This window comes from Marmota flaviventris, chromosome X, assembly GCF_047511675.1.
Source record: "Marmota flaviventris isolate mMarFla1 chromosome X, mMarFla1.hap1, whole genome shotgun sequence".
Taxonomy (NCBI): domain Eukaryota; kingdom Metazoa; phylum Chordata; class Mammalia; order Rodentia; family Sciuridae; genus Marmota; species Marmota flaviventris.
The window spans coordinates 101,292,432-101,315,275 of NC_092518.1; the positions used below are offsets into that span (position 1 = coordinate 101,292,432).

Sequence of the window (22,844 nt, forward strand, 5' to 3'; positions counted from 1 at the left end):
ATCTACCTTTGGCAAATTGTATGCTTTTGTGAGGTTTTGCACTTATTTTCACTGCATGTAAAGTAGTTTGCTTTCTATACATTTCACAACCTTTATTTTTTATGCATAAATGAATAATTTCACCATCCAATTTTGTATTTGCCAATTTTATTTCAGATTATTACTATCGTTATCAAAATGAGATCTGTCAATTCAGATTATTTTCTAACACACTCTTGGTATCTTGTTTGTATGCCATTTTCTGAATATCCCAGATCTGCTTAAAGAGAAGTTCCTTCCATAATACACACTGTTGGATAGCAGAAGATAGTCATTTCTCTAACTTTTAAACTGTAAGCTTCTAGTGGAGTACACACATTAAAAGAGGAGGTCATTCTTTTTCACACTGTCCACCTGTTTTTCGGTATATTTATTTTTTACTCTCACTCTTATTATTTTTTCCTCCATTTAACTCTAGGAAGAGTCACGAAGATAGCTTGCATACTCAAAATAAATCCTTTCATTGCAAAATCATTTTCTTCCATCAAATTTGTACTCACTCTTCTCAAAAGATTTCTATAAATTATGTTATCTATCTCCATATGCTAGTCAACTATGTACCTAAACAACTCTGTTTTATGTAAATTGCTCAATTTCCAATTAGCTTTCTAGACTGTCCTTAAAAACTACTTATGTTGATTTAAATTCAACAGTTTTCTTAGTTTTGTATTTTTCTACTTCTTCTGGACCTTGATTTTAAGAGGGATTTGTCTGTCCTTAATGTCTTTAATATTTCCCTTTCTATATTCTACCAATCTCCCCATATCTTCTTTTTATCCTTCATATCCTTTTGAGAGGAAAAAATGGTATTAAAATGTGTTTTTCCTCCTCTGACTTAAATTCACCCAATGTATCAAAACTTTTAATACTATTAAATAGAGGGAGATATATATCTACTACCCTGAAAGACTAAAATATATTAAATGAGTTGGATAAACTTTATAACAACCACATTTAAACAGAAGATAATGAGTTGGCATTTTAGAATTATAATACTGAAAACAGACAAGATGCAAATAGTTTCCTTAAAAAGTTGATTGGATGTAAATAGCTTTTACATGAAATATAATTCCATTATGGAAAAGCTACAGTGATACTGTAAGGTGTGGAAAAAACAATCTAATAGGGGCTGAAATTGTAGTTCAGTGGAAAAGCACTTGCCTAGCACATGTGAGGCACTGGGTTCAATCCTCAGCAGCATGTAAAAATAAATAAATAAAATAAAGGTATCGTGTTCACCTACAACTAAAAATATATTTTAAAAACAATCTAACAAGCAAATCTTTCCACTAACTTCTGCATTAAAAAGAACTTACTAGTTTTGATGACTGTAATTTCAAAAACGAAGTAGAGAAAACAGGAAATATATACTGAAAAAAGCAATAAAAATTACTGATGAAAAGTGTGTTTTATGAATAAAGAATAAAAACTAAAGAAAAGAAGGTTATGAAATAATTTTACTTCAGTGCTAAAATAAATGTAATGTATTTGATCAAAACAATACCAGCCATGTTTTTTATGAAGTCACTCTTCATTTTATTCATAGGAAAGAAGGAGAACAGATGTACTTATGTTAAAAGGAATACACAGGTTGAACATAAAAGTTGATATAAGTATTAAACTCTGCTCTCATTATATAACACTGCTCAGAGTTTAGAATATTTCTAATGGTTCTCTCTCACTGTATTATATCACAACTCCTGGTTTTCAATGACTTCTCTCATTTGGCCCAACTTTATTATCAAACGTTATTTTTATTATTTTCCTATGTACTATAACTCATCATATCCAGGTCTCCATATTGTCTCACTGGTAAAAATGCAGGCTTACTCCTTTTCCAGAACTTTCATTTATGCCATTATTTTTCACATGGAATGTCTTCCTTCCTTCAAATGCTAGATCAAATTTGACCTCCTTTGTAAAGTGATCTCCAAACAAATCTCCTTTAAAATAATTAGGTGCCTTCAGTCTGGGTTTCATAATTTAGCACTTAATTATAGCCTATAAATTTCTGTGTCCAGTGAAGATGGAGAGACCGAGATTGGTTTTAGTTACCTCTGAAACACCTTAAAACCAGAAAAAAAAATGTATGAAAAAAAGTAGTTTAAAATGATCAAAGGAGAGGTATCCATGAAAAAAGAGAAACAAATAAGGTGAGCCCTATAATTGTTACAATTTACTACCTAGAGATTCCAGATAGAGATACAGGGAGTAGGAACTCAAGTAAAACCCAGCTTTCTCCCAAGATTGAGAGTCTGAGGAGATCAACGCAGCTAAATCTGTGGGGCAAAACATAAGAGAATTCTGCACAGAGAGAGGGCGTCACACAGCTGAAAATAGCCCCTCTCAAGGATGCAGGTAAATAATAAGAGAATTTTGGGGGAAAGAACCACCCAAAAGAGCATATGGAACAATCTCTAAGACTCACAAAGGGGTGCGAAGAGTTCCTATTTAAACCATAGGAATGGAAAGCTCATAATGCTGGGGCCTTAGAGTTCACAAAAGAATTTCGCCTTAGTACTAGGGAAAAGTTGGCTCTAAAATAAATGCTGCTCTGGCATCACCTCTCAAGTCTTAAGATTAAATGAAAAAAGGGGTTGGGTTGTGGCTCGGTGGCAGAGTGCTTGCCTCACACATGTGAGGCACTGGATTTGATCCTCAGCACCACACAAAAATAAATAAAGATATTGTGTCCATGTATAACTAAAAAATATTTTTTAAAAAAGTAAATGAAAAAATGTTAATAGGTGAATTGGGAAAGAAAATCAAAATGCAAAGGTATATTGTACTAATGGTGAGTCCCTACCCCATCCCTACTCCCCACCCCCACCCCTCCAGGATACCAGGCCTGGACTTAGGGCATCTTGCAACCTGAAAGGGACACCTGGTAACATATTCCCAATTCCCAGGCAATTCCAAAGCAGTGGTGGTGGGAAAATTGATAGTGGTGAAAGTGAAGGTAGCAGATGCCTAAAACTCTGAATGAGAAAAACCTTCTCTGGTCATAGGAGCTGTGATGGCCTCTTTGTGGTGAAAACCTAATGTTTCTACTTTCTCTGTGTCCTTAGACCTAGGACATGGATGTAGTTGTGCTAAGTACATGGCATAACAGGGAAAATAAACTCAAGTTTCAAGTAGAAAGATCAAAAAGAGTGTAGGTAACCGGAAAGTACCAGGGAGATGGGTGGTAGTTGAAGTGGAAGAATATCAAAAAGAAACCCCACGAAGTTCTATAACACAAAACACTGCTCAATCATAAAAGGAAACAGTCTACTAATACACATGACAAAGTGAATGGATCTCAAGGCCGAGACTATGTAAAAGAAGCTATTCTCAGATGTTAACAGACTGTATGATGATTTAGAAAATATTTTCAAAACAACAAAAATATAATGACATAAAACAGGTAATTTCCAAGGTTTAAGGGAGGTAACAATCAAAGGGTAATAACAAATAATACATTGGGATCATGTAATAGTTCTGCATCATAATTGTAGTGACTAAATTAAACTGTATATTTGCTAAAACTCAAAATTATATGCAAATAAAAATCACTTTGTTTTGCTCTGTTCCAATTTACAAAATAAAAAGTAAAGGTATGGTAACACATATACCAAGTAAGCACTAACTAAAACACAGATGGTATGACTGTAGTAACATACAAAATAGATTTCAGAGCAAAGATTATTTACAGGGATAAAGTAATTTCATGATAACTGTCATTTTGCCAAGAGAACATAAAATACTTAAATGCTTATGTGTAATACGATAGTTTCAAAATATATGAAGCAAAACCTGAAAGAACTACCAAGATAAATAAACAGATTCACAATCGCAGTGGTAGATTTCAATTCTGTTCTCTCAAAAACTGAATTTAAAAAGTGACAGAAATCAGTAAGGATACAGAAGACTTATATCAACTAACTTCATCTAGTCAAAATTTATAGAGTAAGCCTTAACCATATCAACCAACTTCATCTAGTCCAAATTTATAGGGTACTTCACCAAATAAGGGAATGCAAATTATTTTCAGGCACATATGTGACTTTTACCTAGACAGATCATATTATGAGCTATAATACTAGACTTTTTAAAATATAAAGCAATTTTAAAATTTTTAAGGTATTTAAGTCATACAAAGTATGTTTTCTGACCAGTTTTAATTAGAAATCAAAAACAGAAAGGTCTCTGGAAAGTCCCCAAATATTTGGAAATTTAATTATATAATTCTAAATAACCCATGAAGAACTTAAAAGGGAAAATAGAAAGCATTATTAGCTAAGTGAAAATACAATGTATCAAAGGGGGGGTGGGAAAGGGGGAAACAGCTAAAGCTATACTTAAGATGAAATTTATACAAGTAAATGTCTATATTATAAAATTTTTAAAAAGTCTCATATAAAAGACCACAATTTCCCCCTTAGGAAACCTGAACTAAGAGAGTAAATTAATTGTAAGTTAAAAAGGAGAGTGGACATAATAGATCACGGTAGTAATCAATAAAATATAAAACAGGAAAATAGAGAAAACACGATAAAACCAAAAGCTATTTCTTTAAGATCCATGAACATAAAAATTTCTAGCCAGACTGACCAAAGGGGAGAAGGCAGAAAGTACAAACTACAAATGCCAGGACTGATAGATTTAATATTACTACTAATTCTACAAATATTAAAATATGATCAGAAAATGTGAACAAGTGTGTGCTCAAAAATTTGACAACTCAATTGAAATGGACAAATTCCTTAAAAGACACAGCTACTAAAGTTTTCTCTAGAAGAAACAGAAAGCCCAAATAGTCATACTAGTATAAAATTGAATTTAAAATCTTCCCCCAAAGAAAACTCTAATCTCAGATGGTTTCACTGATATGACACATCAAACAACAAAGAAAAAAGAACAGCAATACTTCATAACCACATCCAGATTATTAAGGGAAGGGGATACATTCCAATTTATTCCATATGGTTGGAGTCATCTTTATTTTTCTTTTTAGGATTGTACCCAGAGCGTGGCCCATACTAGTCAATTACTCTACTACCGAATTGATTCATTAGCTTCTAGCATTAATAAAAAAACCAGATAAAGACAACTAAAGAAAACCAAGATCAAAATTCATCAGGAGCATACATATAAAAATTCTCAACAAGATTTTATCAAATCAAATTGAACAGTATTTTAAAAGGGCATTCCATCATGACCAAGGAGAGTTTATGCCTTTACTACAAGATTGCTTTGTCATTCAAACATCAATCAATATAACTGACCATATTAACAGACTAAAAAAGAAAAATTATTAAATCATCTCAATACCTATTACATGAATCCAACATTTGTTTCTGATTGGGTGTGGGGACTCCCAGCTAACTAAAACTAAAAAGGAACTTCCTCAAATCCACAAATAACATTATACCCAAAGACTGAATGCTTTCCCCCATAATATCAAAAATAAAGCAAGAACATACATTCTCATCAATTTTATTCAGCATTTTTCTGGAGGTTCTCAGAGTATAATAACAAAAGAAAAGAAATAAAAAGACTGGAAAGGAAGAAATAAAACCATTTTTCTTTACAGGTGAAATGATTGTCTATGTTGAAAATCTTATAGAACCTCCAAAAACATTCTAGAACTAATAGTTTATTAAGTTTGTAAGATACAAAATTAATTAATAACAACTGAATTAATACATAATAATCATAAATTGAATTTATGTATTACAGTATTTTGACTCTTGAGCTAATATGAACTAGTCCTAGTTGATACACATGCTAAATAACCAAAAAATGCTCAATTGAGACAGCAGGATAATAACACACTAAAGTGACCTAAAAAGGAACATAGACAGTCTTTCAACTTAGATTTAAAGATATACATTCAATTGGAACTATATGAATAACTTATTGTACCTTAACTTGCGTGAACCAAGAGCTACTCCCAAGAAAACCTAGAGATTCATTTCTCTATATTCTAGCTGCCCTTAAAGAGTTGAGAAGAAATGAAGGAAAGTACCATTTTCATATAAAGCTCAATAATATAAATTATTTGTACGTTTCTTCTGTAAAATGGAACTCTCCTAGTCATTACACATCTGTTTCTTATGTTAACAGTATAGTTTTTAAACTGCTTCTCTTATAATCATGATGTTTTGAAATAGGGTACAGTTCCGGCCCCTTAGGCTGTGGCTCTCAACAGTTCATCAACACAACATGATCAGCAACCAAAGCACTTACCCCAGGAAAAACATTACATGAAGTTAATCCAGTGGAAAGCAATACACTACTTACGTGTATATAAGTTTTTGGAATAATCTATTTCTTTAACATTCTATTAGCTAGATAATAACTTAGAGCTATAAAATTATACTTACTTTGACATTATATCTAAAATTAGAGAGAGAAAATAAATAGCTAAAATGGAAGAAAACATGGGAAGAGCAGTTTTATAGGCACTAATCTTTAAAATGAGAAAATGCCAATTAGCAACCTAGCTAGCCAGAGAAGGGAGGCATTTTCAAGCTTTTATAGGTTTCAATAAGCATAGCCAATAATCAGGAAATTATTTCTTCTCCCCTATATAAGTATTATACAATTAATATACATTGCCACCAGATGAAGCACAGTATCCTCATTATGGCCTCCTTGTCCTAACAGTAATGCTTCAAACTGGTAGTTAATAGCTTGATCCTATTTTTGTTTCTTCCTTTTGGGCAGGGGAGGGGAAGAAGGACAGACAGGCAAGAAGATAATCTGCATAATTCTGTTTCAATCAAAAATGAAACCTGTATTGTTCATGCCAGATTATCTTTTAGCCTTTGTTAACGTGTGTTTATACTTTTAGTTAATAAACAATAGACATTATGTTTAAAAGGTAATGCAGTTTACAGAAAGATTAGAAGATACATAAATGCAAATTTATAGTCAGCATATCTGGGTCGAGTCCTAGTACTTGTCATTTACTGTTTATGTATATTTGGGAAAACCTCCTAACTTCTGTGAGATTCAGTTTCCTTATCTATAAAATAGAAAAAAACAATATTGTCCTTTCTCTCATGACATTGTTTTCAATTTTCATTGAGGCAAGTACATATGAAAATAATTTAAAAGCTGCCACCCGAATTCATTTATTCCACAACCAATATCCATAAGAGCAGTAAAAGGCACTGAATGGTTCTTCTGTGCCAGGTACATAATATATTATCTCTTTTTAATTATGATACTAATAACATCAAAAATGAACATTTATTAAGCATCATCAGGCACCCCAACCCTAGGTAAAAGACATACAGAAACAACAATTTAGCACCCAGATATTGAGGACCTCACTGAGAGGTGATATCAAAAAGTGCTAAATGGTGTGTATACAGGAGAAGCCACTAACTCTGCTTTGATCAAGAAACATTTCACATGGGGAGAGGTTGATCAATGGATACTACATTATAGTTAGGAGCAAGATGTTTGCTAAGCTATCACACAATAGGATGAATATAACCATAATTGTACTGCATACTTCAAAAACCTAGAAGAAAGCAATTTGAATGTTTTCACCATAGAGAAATGATGAAAGTTTGAGGATACAGATATAGCTAACCTAACTTAAACATTATACAATATATAAATGTACTGAAATATCACATGGTATCCCATAAATATGTAAATTTTTTATGTTTTTATGTATCAGATAAAAATTTATTTTAAAATGCCAAAAAATAAACATTTTATACAAAGGCCATTTAACTTGAGTCATTATGATTAAATTGGGGTTTAACATACAGATACAATAAAGAAAGGACATTTGAGGGAGAGGAAATAGGTGTAAGAACACTTATAGATGAAAAAAATAACATATGTTTAGGGGATAGTGAAAATAAGAAATATTCCAGGTATTTACCTTGACCCTCTATTTAACTCTGCTCAGGTATTGCCAAAGGAAAGATTATATGGTTGAATGGAAAAGGGATTGGAAAAAAAGTTATGGCAGAACAATGAAGAATCATAAAACTGAAGGTGCTCAAAGAAAATACTTATACACTACCGACCAGATAAGTACAAATCCCTTAAGAATTCTTGCTACCTAACACTAAAATTATAAATAACCCAAATGAAAAATGAGCAAAGGACCTGACCAGACATTTCTCTAAGGATCACATCCAAATGACCATAGGCACAAATTTTAAAATATTCAACATTACTAGCAAATCAGGAAAATGCAAATCAAAACCAGAAGTATGAGTACAATAAAAAAGAGAAGCCAATAAGTACTGGTAAGCCTGTGAAGAAATTGGAAACTTCTATACTGCCAGTGTAAATATAAAATGGTACAACCATTTTGAAAAACCCTCTGGCATTTCTTCAAAAGATTAAACAAAGAATTACCTGGAACCAATAATTCTATTCCTAAGTTATCTACATGAATGATCATAGCAGCATTATTCATAGTTAAAATATGGGAAAATTCAAATGTCCATCAATGGATGAACAAATTATGGTACATCCATACAGTAGAATATTACTTGGCCACAGAAAGGAAGCAAGCATGTTGCATGCTACAACATGGACCAACCTTGAAAACATTATGCTAAGTAAAAGAAACCAGTCACAAAAGAACACATAGCACATGCTTTCAATTATATGAAATGCTCAGAATAAGTAGATCTATAGAGATAGTGGATTAATAGTCGCCTACAATTGAGGAAGGGGCTGGGGACAAATAGGGAGTAACTGATAATAGATAAGGATTTCTTTCTTTTCTTCTTCCTCCTTCTCTACCCTCTGGTAATGGAATTGAACCCAGGGCTTTCACTTTCTTGATAAGCACTCTGTCACTGAGTTATATCCATAGACACAAATATAAGTTTCTGTCTTTCTTTTTCTTTTTTCTTTCTTTCTTTTTTTTTTTTTTTTTTTTTTTTTTGGTACTGGGGATTGAACCCAGGGGCACTTAACCACTGAGCCACATCCCCAGCCCTTTTAAACATTTTATTTAGAGACAGGGCCTCACTAAGTTGCTGAGGCTGGCTTTGAGCCTGTGATCCTCCTTCCTCCTGCCTTAGCCTCTGGAGTCACTGGGAAAACAGGTATGTGCCACTGTGCCCAGCAATACAGGTTCCTTCTTGAGGTGATGATAATGTTCTACAATTGATGGTGGTGATAGTTACACAATCCTGTGAATATACTAAACATCATTGTATTATATACTTTAAGTGGGTTAATTTTATAATATGTGAATCATATCTCAATAACAGTATTATTTTAAAAACTGAAGGTGTTAGGAAGGGTATGACTTAAATAATTACCATAGGGTTAAGTAGTAAAAGATAGATATTGTCATCTAGGGACAATAGGGAGACTTCAAAGAATGGAAGATTTCCAATGATAAGTAACCATAGATTTAGCAGCAAAGAGTGTGGGAAATGAGAGCATCCTTGATTTTACCAATCAGTACTTTAGCTAACCCTGGTTAATCTTCTTTATTTCAGTAAAAGTAATTTGCACTGCTAATTACATCACAGATTCTCTTGGGATTTGTTCAGGGTTCTAGGAATCCAGGCCTATTAGTTATCAAATGTCTTTCCAGGCACTGTCTTTGACACTCTAGTTTGCTAAAGCCTATTTAATAGAGATGACTAATCTACAAGATCCATTCACGCCAACCAGACAGACACCTTATTTGGTTCACACATCACTTTTGATCAGCTCCATTTTGTCTAACACATTCTCTGTTTAGCTTGAATAGAACAAAAAATAATTGGATATTTATCAGGCAAACTTTCCTTTCCAGAAATTACGACATTTAATCTCCATACCTCTCACCCAGATTGTAAAGAAAGAAGCTGGCCCAGAGAGGATATGTGACTTCTCCAAGTCATCTAACCAGTTGGTAAGTGGGACAATTAGAATTCCAGTTTGGGCTGAACCCCCATGTGGAGCTCACTACAGTTAGGCAGTGGGTAATCAACTAAGACGTCTTAGAACACTTGCTCCCCATGGATCTGTTCCTCTGACAGTACTTTCAAAGCCTTTTCAAGCTGTAGTTTGTGTTATTGCTAATTTTAAAATGGTGATAACATTTAGATATTAAACACTTCTCTGGTTTATTCCCTTGAAAACCACATACCTAAGATTAAATACAAAAAGGTTCCCTGTTAGTTTTTGGCCTTAAAAAATTCAGTTTGTGAGAACATAATTTTAATAGACTTTAAAATAAAGTCTACAAGGTTTTCTAATTGCAAATATAGAGTACTAGCTCTGTACACTACAGAAAATAACAAAAGAAATCAGTTGCAGAAAGATCATTTTCAAGTAATATAAACTTTGAGGTCACTTTAATATCACCATTTTTACCACCAGCCTGGACCAATGAGAGAAACTGTGACAGAGCCAAGTGCTATAAGATCCAACTACACTTTGGTCAACCATTCTATTTTTAAAATTATATAGAAAAATATTTCCATTGTGAACAAATTAAACAATGTGCAATTGTGCATAGCAAAAAAGTAATATCTTTCACTATTCTCCCAAATGTTTGGAGACCTTTTGCTATGAGCTCACATTCGTGTGTGTGTGTGTGTGTGTGCACGTATATATGTGTGTGTCTAAAAATTAGACACATATTGTCTAATTTTTCTACAAATAGTCAGGATTATTTAATATACATTGCCTTATTACTTTTTCAATTAGTTTTATTGACATATAACTCATATAAAACACAATTCACCCACTTAAAATGTACTAAATCGATGGTTTTGTGTATTTAGAGATACATGCAACCATTTCCACAGTAAACTTTAGAATATTTTTATAATCTCAAAAAGAATATTTTTATAATCTCAAAAAGAAGTCCTGTACCCTTCAGTTATTATATACAAATCCTTCCAGTTTCCCTAACCCTAAGCACACACTAGTCTATTTTGTATTTCTATAGATTTCTCTATTCTGATTATTTCATACAAATGGAAACAGAAATTGTGGACTTTTGTGACTAGACTCCTTTAGTTAGCATAGTGTTTACAGGATTCATCCATGAAGCATGCATCATGCTACACTTTTAAAATATAGCTGAATCACATTCCACTGTATAGATAAATATACCACATTTCCCCATTACTTTTTTTCCATTTAATGTCTTATATTCTTCTATTTAATACCTATATACCTATTTCACTCTTTTTGTGACTACATAATATTGCATAGTTTGGTGCAACATAATGCATATAATCATTCCCCTACTGATGGATATTTGATCTATTTCCAATGTTTCTCCATTTTAACAATAATTTGTAATATATATGAGTGTGTGTGTGTGTGTGTGTGTGTGTGTGTAGGGGGTGGGAAGAAGAGGCTATCTCTGTTGGTGAAATAGGTCCATATTTTTAGAACAGTAGAATAAGAGTACAGGTTGTCCTCCCTGTGCTCTGTGGGTTCCTCATCTATGAGTTTAACCACCCTCAGATGAAAAAAATGTGGTTAAGCATACAATGATTCTATATGTACTGAGCAAACTTTTTTCTCAAACAATACAGTATAACAACTAGTTATATAGCATTTACATTATATTAGGCTTAATAAGTAATTTGGAAATCATTTAAGTTATTCAACAGAACACGCCTAGACCATATGCAAATACTGCACCATTTTAAGTAAGGAACCTGAGTATTCATGTATTTTGGTATCTGCAGGGATCCCCAGAACCAATCCCCTGTGGCTACTGAAAGAAGACTATAGCTTTCCTGAAACTTAATTAATACCTAGGAACTTGCTAGAAATGCAAATTCCTGGGCTCAGCTCTGGGTATTTTAAAAAATCTTTGTGATACTGGGATACACTAAAATTTGAGAATAACTGCTGTAAAATTCACTGTAGAACAGTATCTGTCATTATTTGGTTTAAATTTTTAAATTTATCAGGACCAAAATAATTAGCTTGAACACATGATTATGATCATGCACAGCGCATAAGTATAGTGGCAAGTTAAGGCTGTTTGTTATTTTTCTATTATTTTTTAATTTTTATTTAGCAAGACCACATTAGTATAGCAAAACACTTCTTCCTTTTATGTTTTTCCTATCTCCTTGGCCCCTTATTCTCCTTTCCTATAACCTTAAAAACCAACAACTATTCCAATTATGCTATAAGCATGTACGAATATGTCACAATGAAACTCACTATTCTTTTTTTTTTTTTAAGTTGTAGATGGACACAATACCTTTATTTTATTTTTATGTGGTGCTGAGGATCGAACCCAGGGCCTTGCACATGCTAGGCAAGCACTCTATTGCTAAGCCACAACCCCAGCCCCTCACTATTCTTTACAACTCTTTTGCACCATTAAAAAAGAAATTAGGATATTGGAAAAATAGGATTTCAATAGATTCCCAGACCAGAACTAGAAGGGAGTGTAGAAATGTCCTAGGCAATAGCCACATTTTGGAGATAAAAAAATGAAGCCCAGAGAAATTGCACTAAACACAACAAGTATAAGCAACACAGCAAGTATAAACTTTCTCTCATTATAATATATATTATATTTATAATAATGGTTTATTATAATTGTTATTATAATGGTTTTAAAATATGGGTGTACATGAAATCCACATGGGGAAATTTCATTTAAAGGTGATTTTAGAAAGATATATTTTCCTTATCTGATAAACAGAGAAGATATATAATTTAATTATAGTTAGAATACATTTATCGATATCCAGTATTATAATCTCATTTAATTCAGTGATGCTCATAGAAGTCAGTGAATGTTTACAAAGGTCAGAAGTACTGTTAAATAGCTGCAGATTGCTAGAGTTTGTGTTCTTTTGGTTTTCTATCCCCTATCTTCATGTTAGTTATTACTTCTTAAATCTCTAAGTGGGTTTGCATCTAGCAGGCTTCATTCGAACTCCTACACCTACTATTGTTGATAGGAGTTATACAACAAATAAACATGATCTTTAGAACTATGGCAAAGATGTTAGTAGAATAGGTTATGAATGAGAAACTAGAAAATTTAATGTAGGGACATTGTCATATTTACTTAGAATGCTAAGTAATAGAGAGTCAATGTTGCCAAATATATTCTTCAAGAAAGTAATATGTGGGCTGGGGTTGTGGCTCAGTGTTAAAGTGCTTGCCTAGCACGTGTGAGGCACTGGGTTCAATCATCAGCACCACATGAAAATAAATCCATAAAAAAAAGAAAGTGATATGTAGCAAGATGTCCTTTACGTACACAAACACACACACACACAATGAATTCTGGGAATTATTTTTTAATCAAGAAAGTATACATTCTTCCATCAAGATTTCTCCCATGTAATTGTTATAACAAAGGACTTTAGAGTCACAAGTTTTTCCTGAGTGAATTTGAACCTGATCTCATAAACTTATGAATTTGCCTAATTTGCTACATAGATAAACTCTGGAACTATTTTTCACTGGTATGATTATCTAGCCCTGATATTTATTCCTCAAACTGGTCTAAAAGTTGCAGTGTGGCACACACAAGCCCTAACTAACTTTACCAAGAGAGCTCTAAAAAACAGTTAAAGGGATCCCGCTACTAAACATAGAGGTAAATGCTAATGAGAAAGCTATTTTATAAAAACCAGGTGAAATTACATATCTTAACTACAGCTCAAGGGGACACCTGTGTCATTAACAAAAACTAAATGTTGTCCATATCTCTAACAACTTGGCTAATGTTTCTAAAGCCTTAAATAGCTGCAGATTGCTGGAGTTTGTGTTCAAACCAGTGGCATGCTGGACCCCATCTTAAGCTTTAATGAGTTACTATCATCATGGTTTTCAGAGACTGGCTGAGATACTAATTGTTTTGATGCTAGTTGTTTACAAATGAGTCATGTTTTTCTGTTGTGTTTATTGTTGTCCTAACATGATCCCTGCCCTATGTATGCCTTGTCCAGTCACCCCACCAACTTTCACCATGGACCTTTGGACTTCCCTGATGCTAAATACCCTTAACTGTCCATGCCCCACCTGATAAAGAACAAGGACTTCCGGTGACTCCCCCTCAACTTTGCCCTCTCCCAGCAAGAAGTAGTTTGGAGATGTCTCTGCCCATTTTTCCATAGAAATGCAATGTAGAAATTGACAGTTGGGGAGTTATAACACTGGTTCACTTTATGCTCTAAATATAGCCTACTGCTCTGCCACTGCAACTTATTTTGTAAAGGACATGTTTCTTCATCTTCTCTTCCTCCTCCTCCATCTCTCCTGCTCCCTAATCTCAGGGAAAACAGAATTACCTTTCTTCCCCATCCTAGACAGAGTTATCTATCCTTGAGCACTCACCCACCACAGGACAAAAGTAATTCAGACTTTGGGGATGGCACCAGAAAATCTCAGATATGAAGATCTTCCAAATTAACAAGTGAATTACAGCTTCCAACAGAGAACTTGTGGAATGTAGCCTTTGAATCACCTTTTTAAAAGACCCCTGTTCCCCTGATGGGCAGAATCACAACCTCTGTGACAGGAGTTCCCTGTGTTTCTCCTTTGCTAGCAAAGCAATAAAGTTTCTGTTTCCCTTTTTTTACACACAGAAAAAAATTTCTCCCCTCGTTGTCAGGTGCAGTGGCACATGCCTATAATCCCAAGGACTCAGGAAGCTGAAGCAGGAGGATCACAAGTTAGAGACTTAGCAAGGCCCTAAAAAGACCCTGTCTTAAAATTAAAATAAATAAATAAAAATGGGTAGAGATGAGCTCAGCAGTAGAGTAACATGGCTCCAATCCCCAGTACAAAAAAAAAAAAAAAAACTTCCCTCCCTGATGGGTATTTGTGTTTTCTAAGTAATAAGCTTTTTAGTACAGTTTTATATTAACAGTAAAACTGAGCAGAAAACACAGAGATTTACCACACACCTTCCATCCCAGTCCCTTCACACCCACCACATTCCCTACTATTGACATTGCACACCAAATCCTGGTTTAAAAGATGTGTAAATACTACCAAAGGGGCAATTTAGATTACCTGTAACACCACAGAACTGTGGGTATTGCTGGTAAAGATGCGAGTGGTTCCTGCCTTGGAAGACTGTAAATGGGAAGAGAGGCCCATTTCGCTGCTTCCAAGGGATAATTTCATGTGTTGGTCTTCCTCTTCCACAAGAGATCTGAAACGTTTTTAAAATCAGAAAAGAAAAATTAAAATGTGTACAATTCACAATAATGAAATTACTTAGAAAAAACATCACTATTGCCAATAATCTTACTATGGAATATGCCAAAGTCTGTTTCACTGTATTTAAGGCTCATATCACTCTGTATCATACAAGAAATATATATTTATAAAATGTTTTGTAAGGGCAGAAAATATTGATAAGAACTGAAAAGTCACTTAAAAGATCATTGGAAACTGTAGTCATATGTGCTTTTTATTGCCATAGTATTTGCTTTTGATATTTTGCTGCCCAGACAGTAATGCCATGAAGTTATATTATTTTCAGTTAAGTTTAATTTAAAACATCTAATTTTAGAAATTAGAAATTTTAGAAAATTAAAACTAATAGGTACCAACAGTCACTACATGTCAGATCCTTGCCAAAAATTTTAGAAATATGAGCTCATTTAATTTCTTAAAATAATCTGATGGAATAGGTATTGTTATTATCTCCTTTTTATACAGATAGTGATAACAAGCAAAAGTGGGTTAAAATAACCAATCTAAGATTACAATGTTATTAAAATGATCAAGTCAGGATTTGAATCTAGGTTTAGTCTGATTCTAACTCCAAAGCCCCGAAGATTAACTATATTAATATATGGCTTCCCTTTCTGGTATTAACAGTTCTAATCAACACCAACTGAACAAAATTTTACACATGAAATAATATCTTTTTCTAGCAGTATCTCTCATTATGGGACTATTTGGCTTATGGTCTAGTAGCATATCCATCTTGTCAAAGAAATGAAAAATAAAATAACACAATATAAATTACATATGTAGTATAACAACAATTTTCTCAGAGGCCATAAGAAAGGGTTAGAGAAACTGTAGTGAGCAGTTCACTTGGTTGCCTGAAGAATATGACTGTATATTTGATAATTAAACAGCTCCACATAGGTTACAGTAAAAAAAAAAAAAAACTGTTTCTGGATCACCAGTCTTAAGAGTACAGAGGCCATAGCTCTGAACTGGCTTGTGCATTCATAATACAGACTACTAAAATTGACAGTAGGGGAAAAGGAGAATGGATTTAACTCTGCTTCACTTTTTCCTATTTATCTGTAATTTCCTAAATTTTTGAATTATTTGCTTTTCTGATTGGACTACAGTTTGGACTAAAAAGTACTTTTTCTAAAATACTATAAACTGAGTTAATCAATTTCAACAGGAAAAAAAGCTTTAAGATAATAGCATATTTTATATAAAATCCTGTTTGAATTCTGATACCAACCAAATAGTTTTAAATCCTGCAATAGTTAGCAAAAATCCTGGTCTTAAGGGTGACATTTATTTTTCTAAATTATATTAGAACCATAGTATAACCAAAATGAATCAAAAATATATAAACATGCTTTATTCAACATTCATAGATATTTAATAAAAAATAATTCAAATAAGATTTTAATAAGCATAAAAGAAAACAGATACAGCCTTCCACCAGAGTTTCAGAAATAGCCTTACAATTAAATTATATATATATGATATATATTATACATATCATCACAGATACTTCTCAATGGCTTTTGTGGACAGACATTTAAAATTACAGAATCAATTGGAAAAGTCAAAAAATAGATTGATGGTGAGTAGTATCTCTAATCAGAAGATTTCTATTCATTGGGAATTATTTTAATAGGATATTCAAGCAGACTCTTTTATTAGGATCTGTATTTTCTACACAGAGCCTGGCATGAAAAGCTTAATATATGTCCTCTGAATGAATATAGAATCTCATTTCTGTGGATCATTCCAAAGACATTTCTTTATCATGCCGTGCTTAAATGACTATCAATTATCATTTTTATAAAACTGCAGATGTAAAAGGGATGGGGTAAAGCTGAAACAACATTGCCCTCATGACATATCCTAGAAATTGCTTTTTTGAATAAACTATAGATAACAACTTGTTTACTTGTCATTTGTCTCATGCTCTTAAAATTGAAAAGCAGAATGTGAAAATGCAGCCCTTTCTTGGCAATATAATGTAGCTGGCTTTCTAATTAATTACTTCAAAAGCTGAAGAAGCCTTCAGTAAATTCATCTTCTTTATGACTTTTTGTCAGTATCTTTTGACTTTTTAAAATTCAAAACACTCCCTATTATTTCTGCATCAGTAACAGTACATGACATGTCAACCTTCTTAGCAGATTCAATATTCCCTTCCATCTCCTTTTCATGAAGTTTATTGACTAGATGTGAAGAGCATTGTTCCTCAACATTGCAAAGAGGCAACACCTCTCTGTAACCCCAGGCCACAATTATATCAGACTATGCTTAAAGGAATGATTATCTGAGTAATTCCATGAACCAAAAAAAATAAATAAATAAATAAATAAAAAGAAAATCTTATTTTTCTTTCAATTCATATGATTAAAAACAACATACAGGCCAGTGGTTCTCAATGAAGGGAGGAGGAGTAAAAGGCATTTTGCTGACCCCTCCACACATACATTCAGCTATGTTTTGAGGCATTTTTCATTATAGCAACTGGGAGAGGGGCATGCAATTACTGTCATCTCTTGGGATCCTACTAAACATTTTATAGCACACAGGACAGTTCTGTACATCTCTCAGGAAAAAATATCAACAGTGCTAAGGATGAGAAACCTTGATATAGAGAGACTGAGTACCTCATGAAATATTTCTCAATTTCATGTTTTAAACAATTCCCCAGTCCTCTGGCTGATTCCATGTAGTTATGTTAGCAATACAAAAACACAGTATGATTATTAATTACCACTAACTCTCCCATGGCTACCAAATAGAGTACCTGTGCTGTCCTCATATCCATCAATTGAAAGATCAAGTGTTTACAGTAGATAAGCAGATAATGGCTTTTAAGTTTATAAGACAATTATGTAGCAAAGCTTTCATTTTATATAAGCTCATGTAAAAACAATGATTTATTGATTCTGCTTAAAACAATTGTTATTTGGATCAATATGAAGTTTAGAATGTAGTGAATCCTGTCCCAATACTCCCATTTCATCAACACTACAAAATTATTCAGGGGAAAGACTATGTTCATCAATTTTCTTTCTAAAAATTAAATTTCTCTTTCTTCCTACAACATTAAAGTCTGCATATGTCTGCCAAGACACTCCTATCCATTGGACACATGCTATTTTCAAAGCAATGACCAACCCCAGAGCACAAAATAATCTTTCACAAAAATGTGCATGCATCAGTCAACTGTGCTTACTCAGAGAAAATAATAACTTTTTTTGAAGAGCATTAGGTTACACATAGAGGCACCCCCAGAACTGCAATCACATACTATGGCATTTCTTTGCATTGTTGTTTGAAGACAAAGGGGGAAAACATTTTAAGCAACTGTCGTTTGTTAACAAAATGATGCCAACATTGTAATCTTGCCTCAGAATTTACATATTTTAACAATTACCCCAAGAGAAATATATGTAAATGATATGAGCACACAATTCGCAAACATGAAGTACAAATGGTTAACATAAAATGGTTCAACTTCATCAGTATTCCAGAATATGCAAATTAAAACAAAGATTCTATCTTTAAACCTATAAAATTATCAGAGCAGAGCAGAAGACATTCTTTCAAATTTCTAGTGCAAACATATATTAAGCCACTACTGTCTACATGGAATGTTCATCCAAACGGATATTTGAAAAGAAAATTTAAAAAAAAATCACCTAATGGACAAATCTTTTTTTAAATTTTTATTTTTATAGCAAACATCATGACATTGAAAGATTTTATGCTGCATCCATGTCCTGGCATGTGGGTCACAGTGAGAGTGCTCTGTCAATCTGTTTCAAATATATTTTCTACAAAGAATAGTTATGTAGAAGTTTAATTTGTTAGTGATTCTATAAAGAATGATACATTCTTATAATTTACTATAGCAAATTAACTTGTCAAATAAGGAAGGGAAGAGTACCTCTTAATTGCATTTGAGTCCAAAGTCCAAATAATTTCCCAATGCCCCAAGCAAAATCTCCCAAATCCACTATATCCAGTACTAACACCAATATATGTTATACAGAAAGGCAGGTCAGGTCAAATTTCATTGGGAAGGAAAGGGAAACTAAATTTTAGTGCTTCTTGAAATTATTAGTTTCAAAAATACAGGGAAACATAACTTTTCTTAGTAGAGGCTGTGTATGCCAACTCATGCATTGGCACATTAGCTTCTAGCTCACACCAAATAAATGAATCAGAGAAAAGTAAAAATGCAAAAGTATACGAACAACATCTTTATCTTTTTTTCTATTTAGTTACCAATTGGTTTCTCAGTGCATCCTTTTGCTTGCCATCATTTCCTTACAGAGGTTAAGTCTAACAATGTCTTCTAATAACACGATTTCACTGCAACAAAAGAATAGGGTCTCCTGAGTTAGTATCTGAAGTTATTATACAAATATTTTAAGCTCCCAGGTTAATATAATTATCACACCTGAAAGTTACTACCAGTGCTTTGGTATACAAAAAGAGAAACAGCAACAAACAAAACAAATAAAGCCAGGAATGGTTTAACAATACTACAAAACAGGTGGGTTAATCAAGGAACTCACTCATGCTTTCCACCACCCATACCCCAAGAAAATAAAAAACATATTTCTCACACTCACAATTTAAAAAGAAAATCAAGAAAAAGGTTTTCTTCAAAGAAGTACTCCCCCTCCATTTGTTTTTCTGCTCTGAAACAGAGAACTGTCTGCTAGAAGCAGCATTTGCTAAATGAAACATTTCTTGAGATAAAGTTGCATGGCAGGTGGAGAAGAAATTTTGCCACCTGTTCACACAGTCATTTGAATTTGAGTGCTAAATCTGTCAAGGTATTTCCTTCCACCCTTGAGAAATGAATTAAAAACTTGAGATGATAGAAATCATTTCCATTGTTTTTCAAATAGATTCAAACTATGCATACATCATTGAATTCTAAAGATATTAATAACTTTTCTATTGTCCTTCATCACCCCTCCCAAACAAAATCTGAATGTTAGATCATAAGAGTTTGCACAAACACACACACACACACACACACACACACACACACACACTCAGCTTCTGTTATGAAAAATTATAGGAATATTTTAAATAAAAATCAGACACAAAATTTCCAATTCCCGAAATGGGTTAACGTGTAAGCTTGTCATGTTCATTGAAAAAAAATGGAAAAAAAAAACCCTTTAAATCTTTGAGCATTAAAATATCTGTCCTCCAACTAAAGCATTATCTGTGGTATCATTATATAAAGAAATTACAAATATCATATGAACCTCTCTTAAGAAGGCATAAATTAATTGCTGCTTAAGATACTATAGAGAATGTGTAACTCCTTAATGAGGTGTTTGCCTAAATGGATTCCAGAAAAACAAAGCTTTAGTTGGTTATTTGTATTTTTAATGACATAAATATAATTAGATTATTCTCTGTCTGAAATGATTTCATTAATGGAAACCTTTAGCATAAATAATATTTTATAAAATAGCTACTATCTTCCTAAAGCTTTATTTTCTGCTGTAGCAATACCAGAGTCCACAAAAGATCAAGGTGATGAGATTATTCTATAAAATGATTTTCCAAAGTAGCTACTGCACACACTTCTTATATGTCTGTCAAATTTAAAATTGAATCACACTAATAAATAGCTCATGTCCATTTTAACATAGGAATAAGATCATTTACCCAGCACCTGCTATGTACCAGGCATTGTGCCAGGCACGTTCTAGTATGCTACTTAATCCTCATGACAACCCCATTCTAAAGACAAGGGACTGAAACTTAGAGAGTTTAAGGCCTCACTATGAGTCTGATTTTGAACCCACTTCTGAACCCAGAACCACATTGTTCCCAATGCACAAAACATAAAAATTAAGAACAGCAGAGAGTAGAAACTATAAAGCAATTCCTGTTTCAATGCTTAATTTATAAATACAAGAAGGATATCTGAGAGATTCATTCTGTTAGAGGCAAGTAATTTTTCTAGTTTAATTAATGCAGTCTAAAATCACCTGCTTTGTGTGTCAGGAAGGGGATAGAGAAGAGGATTGTTAATAGTAATTGGGTACAATTCACTAGGGTAACTGTGGTTGACAAGAATAAACTGAGTGTTTCGAAGTAGCTAGTAGAGAGAGGATTTTTGAATGTTCCTAACACAAAGAAATGATAAATGTCTGAGGTAGTAGATATGTCAATTATCCAAATGCAATCATTACACATTATACACACACACACACACACACACACACACACTGAATCACATAAATATGTACAATTACTATATCTTATTTAAAAAGGAAAATATATTTTAGGCTGGGCACAGTAGAACATGCCTGAACTCCCAGCTACTTGGGAGGCTGAGGCAGGATTGCTTGAGTCTAGGAGTTCAAGATCAGCTAGGCATAATAGTAAGACCCTGCCTCAAACAATAAAAAGTAAGAATATATTTTAAAAATAAATATTATTAAAATTATCCACTTTTACTACTCCATCCATTTCCATGAAAACAATGCCAATGCTAAAAATTTCTACCGATGCATATGGAGTAAGGAGATACAATGTCCTAAAATATAACTCAGATCAAATTTAGGGAGAATTTCACATTACTGATATCAACATTTAAAAGAACAGATTCTAAATTCCAGTGCTAACCATCATGATCACATAAATAGCACTATGACAGAGATGAGGGAATTGGGCTAGACAAATGGAATGACAAATGATACTCCATTAGATAACTATAACAGGATGAAAGTTAATTATCCAAACCAAAAAGCATTTGCACTGAATATCTCAATCCTGTCCTTGAAAAACTTTAAACTTAATGTTTGTTCCCTCTACTTACTGTATTTCAAGACTTCAGTTTTCCCTTCATCTTTTAAAATCCAGATTCTACTTAAACCATATAAAGTCTCACACATCTTGACCAAATAATTCTTCTATTTAGGAAGCCTAATTTATATATTATTTTTCACTACCACATTTCTTGTAATATTCTGGTGAAAACAAGATAGATAGACAGGCAGATGGGTAAATTGGTAGGTGGATGAATGAGTAAGTGGATAGATGGATGGTAGGCAGGGAAATAGACAGCAATAAAACATTAAAATTTTTTGAAGAGATATATGTAAGAATTCAGTCTATTTCCTTAAGCAGAAATAAAAGAGTAAGAAAAAAAAATGAACACTGAATATTGTTTCCATAATTACTATGCCAAAAAAATCCCAGTCAAAGCTTTCCTTGTCCTTAAGAAGCCACATAAGATAAGGAAGTGTACAAGTGATGGTGCTTTGTTTTAAAAATACTGGCTGTTGGGGCTGGGATTATGGCTCAGTGGTAGAGTGTTGGCCTCACACATGCAAGGCCCTGGGTTCAATCCTCAGCACCACATATAAATAAATAAAATAAAGTTATATAAAAAATACTGGCTGTTGTATTAAAACCATATAATTGATTTAATACTGAATTTTTTCTATATTCATTGAAATTAGAAATGCTGCTATGTGGGAAAATGGTGATGTGATGTAGGTTGAGAGGAAGTATGCACTTGCATCACTGTCAACAGTCCCTCTCTCAATGCACAGAGGAAATAGTCATAATCCTCTGGCTGCACATAAGCCGTCTACCTGAATGCTCCACCCTACTGC

The 22,844-nt window shown here is 33.2% G+C and overlaps 1 protein-coding gene across 2 annotated transcripts in view; it reads right to left on the minus strand.

Moving 5' to 3' along the window:
- The window catches only part of Klhl13 (kelch like family member 13), a 195,504-nt gene that overhangs the window by 23,835 nt on the left and 148,825 nt on the right, over positions 1-22,844 (minus strand). For both annotated transcript variants that reach the window (XM_027932679.2, XM_071606845.1), the window contains one exon: positions 15,022-15,163. In XM_027932679.2, the coding sequence (XP_027788480.1) occupies positions 15,022-15,163 (142 nt within the window). The remainder of the gene's footprint in view (positions 1-15,021; positions 15,164-22,844) is intronic.